This window comes from Leishmania major, chromosome 30, assembly GCF_000002725.2.
Source record: "Leishmania major strain Friedlin complete genome, chromosome 30".
NCBI classification, from domain to species: domain Eukaryota; phylum Euglenozoa; class Kinetoplastea; order Trypanosomatida; family Trypanosomatidae; genus Leishmania; species Leishmania major.
In genome coordinates, this window is record NC_007271.2 from 497,508 (window position 1) to 504,312 (window position 6,805).

The 6,805-nt window shown below is 64.1% G+C and overlaps 1 protein-coding gene across 1 annotated transcript; it reads left to right on the forward strand.

Moving 5' to 3' along the window:
- Positions 1-5,828: 5,828 nt before the first annotated feature.
- Positions 5,829-6,356, forward strand: LMJF_30_1430 (putative ama1 protein; the record flags this gene model as incomplete). Its single annotated transcript, XM_001684685.1, has 1 exon — positions 5,829-6,356. The coding sequence occupies one exon, from the start codon at positions 5,829-5,831 to the stop codon at positions 6,354-6,356; it is 528 nt and encodes a 175-aa protein (XP_001684737.1).
- Positions 6,357-6,805: the final 449 nt, after the last annotated feature.

The window sequence follows — 6,805 nt, forward strand, 5'->3', positions numbered from 1 at the left end:
CCGTGTGTCTTGGCAGCTATCAAGGGCGAGGAGAGGAGGGGTTAGGGCGCTGCGAAAGGTGGTGGGTCGCCTTGGGGAGGGAGCTGGCTCGCTGCCGTGTGGGCGTTGCTTGACCGCTCCTTCACTGAGGAAGACGCAGAGCTAGGCGGAGGAGAGGCTGCAGTGAGTGGTGGTGGGAGAGCAAAGCAGGAGGAGGCTCGGCAACGCGCGTCTCTGACCGACGATGCAGTGCTGTCCCCTCCTTTTGTTCGGACTGTCATCCTCTCTCTTGGACCCCCTGCTCTTGTTGATGGCGAGGCTATAATGTGGTGCCCGCACTTTTTCTGCTCTCTGCTTCTCTGCGCCTCATTCACGGCTCTAATCTTGCTTACCTTGTCCTCTCCCTCGTGCTGCCTCCCGCTTCCCTTCCGTCTTATTCCCGCCTCGCCGCCCTCTCTCCCTGGCGCCGTTGCCGCGTTGGAGGTGCTTCTCTTGCGTTTGCTCTCCTCACCTCATCGTTTTTTTTTTCTTGCTCGACCGCTCCCTCCTGTGGCCCCCTTTCCCTCCCCGGGACCCCGCCGCGGCCGCCCTCCCTCTCCCTCCACCCTCTCCCTCCCCCCTGACACCCACCCACCGTCTGCGCCATCGCGTTTATCTCCTCTTGATCTTCCGGTGCATTATGCGCGTTCTTTTGTCTTCCCCACTAATTCAGCCAGCGTTGTCTTTTCGCCTTCTGCTTTCTCTTTCGCCGTGCTGCTGCTTTGCGTTGTACGAATGGGGCAGCACCATTCCTTGCGTTCTTTTTCTTTCCTTGGTTGCTTTACGCCCGTGACGATGCCGGCCACCTCAGTGCGTGGCATCAGGGGCCCGTGCCCCCACACTCTTTGTGGGGAAGCCGAAAGCCCGCAGCCTGGCCTCGGGTACGGCGGCGGACTCTTGGTGTCGGCGGGCAGGCGTGCGCTGGCGGTGTGCCGGAGAGACTTGCGGTCGCGACGATGTTTGTTCGGCATCGCTGCGAATCGCGTCGGTGATTCAGCAAACATGTGTGTCCGCCTACCGCCTCTCTGCGTTGGCTTCGTTGCGGTGATGTCGAGTGTCATCCTGGTCCTGGGCTGCGCTGTATGCAGTGGCGTTGCAGTGGGCTGAGCGACGCCGAACGGTGTTGGTCGGCCCGGCTCCTTGGAGAATCGCCGATACAGGCCTGTAGGGCATTTGGTGTGCCTGGTTTTCCGCCTTCCGGTGTAGCAGGGGACACAAAGCGCGGTGGTGGCGTCTCTGTGCTCGTACAAGAGGGCACGCGCGTAGGTGTGGGCCCTCTCGCTCTGGAGAGCGAGGTCGCAGCAGTGGCGGTGTGGCTTTGCTGCAACGACCCTAGCAGAAGGATGCACTTCGCGTTTGGCTGCATATGTAAGAGTGACGTGGTTGCACGGGGGGTTCTCGACCGGGTACCCAGCGACGTCGCGCCCGGTCCTCGCGTCATTGGAGCGGACGCCGCCCCGCACCACCCGATGCGGGGCAGGAAAGGGCTACCCGACCGGGCTGGGGCGATTCTGCACGAGTGCCTCCATGACAAATACTTGGCATGCGCAAGCGACGAAGACACGTCGACATGGCACAGCGCAGACGGGGCCACGGGGACGCCACCGCACGCCACCCTGGCGCTCGACTGCCTCGTCTGTAAAGGGGGCGCCGTCACCACGGCGCGATCCGGTTCGCTGCCCGACCTGAGGAGGGGTACGGCCCGCCGCCGCCAGTGATGACTGGCGCCGCATTACACTCCTTTCGCTTTGCGGACGGGGAAACTGTGCGGCGCCCTGATTGCGAGATCGAGCCGCAAAGACCGTGCCCCGCTGGCCCACGACCACCACAGCAGCACGAACGCGCACCGGGGAGGGAGGACGAATCGCCCATGCAGCCAGGCCGACCACAGCCCCCCCCCCCTACACACACACACACACACACACACACACGCACGTACATGCACAGCGACACGGTGCCCCCTTGCGGATGAGGCCGATTTGCTGACGAATAGCAGCAGCCACCAGGAAAGCTGTCGCACATGGTAAGGCCGCTTGTAGACCGCCCCGGACGCCCCAACTGACGCGGCTGGGGGCTGCTGTTGGGAAGGCCCCCTGCGCGTCGCCCGGGCATGGCCCTGTCGGACGCGCTCATCAAGGAGCAGCACAGAGCCAGTCTTGAGGGATGGATACGGCCCTGCAACGCCCTCCCCCACAGTGACCCTCGATCACGGGCATGCATCCAGGCTACCCATGCTCTGCGCACACTGCGCGCACCAGCAGTGTGCCGAGGCGACCGCCGCCTCAGCGCGAGCGGGCAGGCCAACGTATTGGCGAGGATGCGCCAGCGGAAGGCGACGCGACACCCGGCAGTCTCCTTCGCGCCCCACCGCGTTCTACGGAGACCCTGCGCCACGCCCTTCAAACCGCTCACGATGGGCGGGCTCGAGGTGGCACCCCGTGAAGCCCGCTGCGGCCCTGCCCCGGGCGTCGACGAAAGCCGCTGTGCGAGTGTCGAGGCCGTCCCGATGCAGGTCAGGACCGCGCTGCTCAGCATCTAAAACCAGAGGGTCGCCACCGGCTGCGCCCCTACTGCATGGAAAGAGGGGCCCACTGTGGGCCCATCCTGTGGCCGCACAAGCCCGGTGGCGATCCCGTGTCCCACGGCCCCTGTGACGCTAGCCAGCAATCTGTGCAAGTTACTCGAACGAATGGTCGCGCGACTTTCTGGAGGACGGGCTCGAGCCACAGCAGTCCGACCTCCGGCCGCACCGCTCCACCGCAGCCCCCCTCCCCCCGGGCTCGCTCCTTCACAAAGCAGTGCAGCCCTGACAGGGCACCAAGGCATGCGCAGTGCTTGCGGGCTCTGCGCTCGCGCGCTTGGCTCGGTCGATCACGGCGCCCTCACGACGGCGCTGAGGGGGTTCGACGTAGACCCACGCCTTACTCGCTGGGCCATGGAATTCTCGGACGATCGTCGCGCCTGTGTTGGCTTCCGCACGCGGCGATCGAAGATGGCCGAGTTTGCATGCGGAGCCCCCCAGGGATCAGCCGTAGGCCCTCTTCATCATTGTGGTGGGCTCGCTGAGTGTGGAGCTCAACGCAACACCCGAACTGCACCACGCCCCCTTTGCTGATGGCCTCGCACTCCTCACACGCTCCTCGGACATGGTTGCCGCACGGGCCACAGTGCAATCCGCCCTCTGGTGGGTGGGGCACTGGACGCTGGAGCGCTTTGTGGAGATGAGCACTCGCCCTCCGCGAAAAGAACAAAAACTACGCAGTACACACTCTCTGGTGCGCGACACTGCAGCCAGCGGCAACGCCCCGTCGCCCGCTCGCACTTGGAAGTGGATCGCTACCCCTGCCTCCTCGGCCTGGACGTCCAGCCAACGCCGCGCACTGGTCGACACGTTGCAGGAGTCATCGAAGCGGCCACGGCTGGACTTGCCAGGCTGAGGGCGGTCGGCTGGCACAAATGTGGTCGGTCAGCGGCTCTCCTCCGCTCTTGCTACACCGCCCTTCTTGAGCCAGAGCTACTGTACGGTGCCCGTCGCCTGGTGGGACCGTGCTAGCAGAAGCTGCAGCAGGTCCCTCGAAGACCTTCACGCTGAGGCAGCCGCGGCCATGGTGGGTACCGCAATGTGCGCAGAGAGCAGAGGCCTACCCGAGGAGGTCGATCCACTGCCCCTCGACTCCACAGTGCTGCTGCGCCGCACCCGCCTGTGTCTCTCCTCGACCGCGCGAGGCGGCTTCCTTGTGCATGTGGCGCGGCCGGCGCACACGCCGGATGCCGGTGCTGCCACAGCGCTTCGGCGGCTCTCATGCGGGCATGCAGGCATTGGCCCCTGCGGGGCTCCGCATGCACACGCCTCCCTCGCGCGCTGCGGTCGCGTGCGCCTCTCATGTCAGTCTGTCTTTGGCCAGTGTGGGTTGGCGCGCACCGGCAAAGATGACAAACTTGCAAGATCGGCAATGCCAGAGGAGCCGACGCCAACAGCATGGATCACGGACCTGGTCACCGGTCTCAGACGCCGGGCCGCCATCCCCCGCAACCGCGGTACACGATGCGACGCGCGACGGCAAGCGATACCTGGCGGCGGCCGTCCCACACCAGAGGAGCAAGAATGCTGAGCTCACGAGGCGACAGGCGGCCATCCTCGCCCAGCTGCGCACCGGCACCTGACCGTACCTTTGGACTCCTGCAGCGGTGGGCGACTGGCAGAGACGAGATGGCGTGCAGCCCACACGCAGGTCGGCGTGGTGCCGATGGCGCAGGACGTACTCGGGGAAGGGATGGGGAAGGGCAAGAGGAGCCGGGTATGGACACATGGCTCGATTCGACGGCCGACGGCTCCCCGCAGACGACCAGGCTTCAGCCGTCGTGCCACAGCGGTAGGGCGAGCTGTGGTTGCATGCGCGTACTTGACGACGTGGTTGGGATAAAATGGCACACTGAACAGAAAAAAGCAGGAGCTCAAGATGGCTGTATGTGGACCTGCGTGGGACGCTTATCGCCCTCACGCACCTACACGGACGACCACATGAGCGAGCGCGATAGAGGGGCTGCGCGCACGGTGTGCTGCGCAGGGGTTTGCTATGGATCTGCCTTGTTATCGGCGCTTGCTTTGTGCGGCACCCTAGGCGTGCTGCACAGGAGCGCGAGTGGCAGCAGAGGACTGCACAAGTTCCTCATCGCTTGGATCTCAGGCGGACTCGCACTGAGCCGCACGCGAATGTGCGAGGTGTAGGAAGCAAGTCATGGTGCAAAGAAAAACGCTGATGACGCACCATCGGCGTGACGCGGGTGAAAAGCGAATGCGGAGGGAGGAGAGGGGACGCGTCTCAGGGCACGGTGGATGCCTACCCCCTCCCCCGTCCCCTCCCGTCTCGCACGGTTGCCCACAATTCGGTGCCGCGTTGCCCGGGCTCTCGCCTGCCGTGTCGGCCATGAAGAGGTTGTAGCGGAGCAGAACAGAGGTGAGGGGTAGGGTGGCGGCCGCCAACGCCCTTCCTGCTCGGCCGCTCCCGCAGACAAAAGTGGTTGCCTGTTGTGCCCCTTCTCTCTGCGCACTAGAGCGAGTGCGTGAGTGTGCGCTGCGAGATGGACATGCATTTCTCTCCTACACGGGCACACAGGCACACGTGTACATGCGCATGTCCGTTCGGGCAACGCGCGGCTGTCTGCCTCCCTCCTCCCATCTCGCCCTCTCTCTCCCCTTCTTCTTGTCTCTCTCTCCCAACACCATTCCACGCGGCTGACCTGCATGGATCGCCGTTGGCGCCCTCCTCGCAATCAAACACAAGAAAGAACGCCGTCTGCTCTCATCTTCCCTCTCTTTGCCTCGTTTCCTCCTTCCGCCCCTCTTCCTCTCTCTCTCCAACGCCCCTCTCCCTGCCGACTCTTGTTCTCGCGCGTGCGCGCGTGTGCGGCTTCCATACTCCTGCACCCACTGCGGCCCTCCCTCCTCACGCCGTGTGTCTGCCGCGTCTCCGTTCTCGAACCCTCTCTGTTTCTCTCTTTGCTTGCGCTGTCTTTCTGCTGATTCGCTCGACACTTTTCCGTGTGCGACTCTGTGTGTCTGCGGTGACTCCGGGCACCGTGCCGCGCTCGCACATATTTCTGTATACCCGGCGACGTACACGGGCGCTCGCACGTACTCGTTGCGGTCGTGGCAGCCCCTCCTATTCCGGCTCTCGTGCGCACACAGCCTCCCGTCACGCAACGCGACCATACTAATTCAGCCCCAGCTCGGCTCTGCCCCTCCAGCTGACAAGGTCGGTGACGAGTACAGCTCTCCTCCGCCTCCAGCTGCTCAGTCTCCCTCCAGCATGCTGCAAGGTCAGTACGATCAGAAGCCTAATGGCGGCCCTCAGTATAACCAGCCGCAGGGGCCCGGGCAGAACGTCTACACCGGCAACCCGAGGAGTGCGCCGGGCAGCCGCCGTGTTGTCCGAAACCGCAACGGGGATTGGCGCTTTCCGCTGTGTGTGTGCTGTGAAGACATGGACTCGTGCTGCGAGGCGTGTTGCTGCTTTTCTTGCCAGGTGAGCCGGCAGTGCAATATGCTCGTGAACAACCGCAGGGAGATCCACTGGCCTTACTGCTTGCTCATGACCCTGTGTGACGTCAGCTTGCTTTTCTTTAGCGTGACGTGCGTCTTTGCCAGTGAGACACGTCGGCTAGCGCGCGAGCGGTACGGCATTTCCGGCAGTGGCTGCGACGATTGCTGCATCGGCTACTGGTGCCGCACCTGCTCTGCGCAGCAGGTGCTGCTGGAGATGACCGCGATGAGCGAATTCCCAGGGGCCACGTGCTACGAGGCTGCCCCTCAGCCCGCGGCCAACCGGATGGTCTAACCGTGTGTCTTGGCAGCTATCAAGGGCGAGGAGAGGAGGGGTTAGGGCGCTGCGAAAGGTGGTGGGTCGCCTTGGGGAGGGAGCTGGCTCGCTGCCGTGTGGGCGTTGCTTGACCGCTCCTTCACTGAGGAAGACGCAGAGCTAGGCGGAGGAGAGGCTGCAGTGAGTGGTGGTGGGAGAGCAAAGCAGGAGGAGGCTCGGCAACGCGCGTCTCTGACCGACGATGCAGTGCTGTCCCCTCCTTTTGTTCGGACTGTCATCCTCTCTCTTGGACCCCCTGCTCTTGTTGATGGCGAGGCTATAATGTGGTGCCCGCACTTTTTCTGCTCTCTGCTTCTCTGCGCCTCATTCACGGCTCTAATCTTGCTTACCTTGTCCTCTCCCTCGTGCTGCCTCCCGCTTCCCTTCCGTCTTATTCCCGCCTCGCCGCCCTCTCTCCCTGGCGCCGT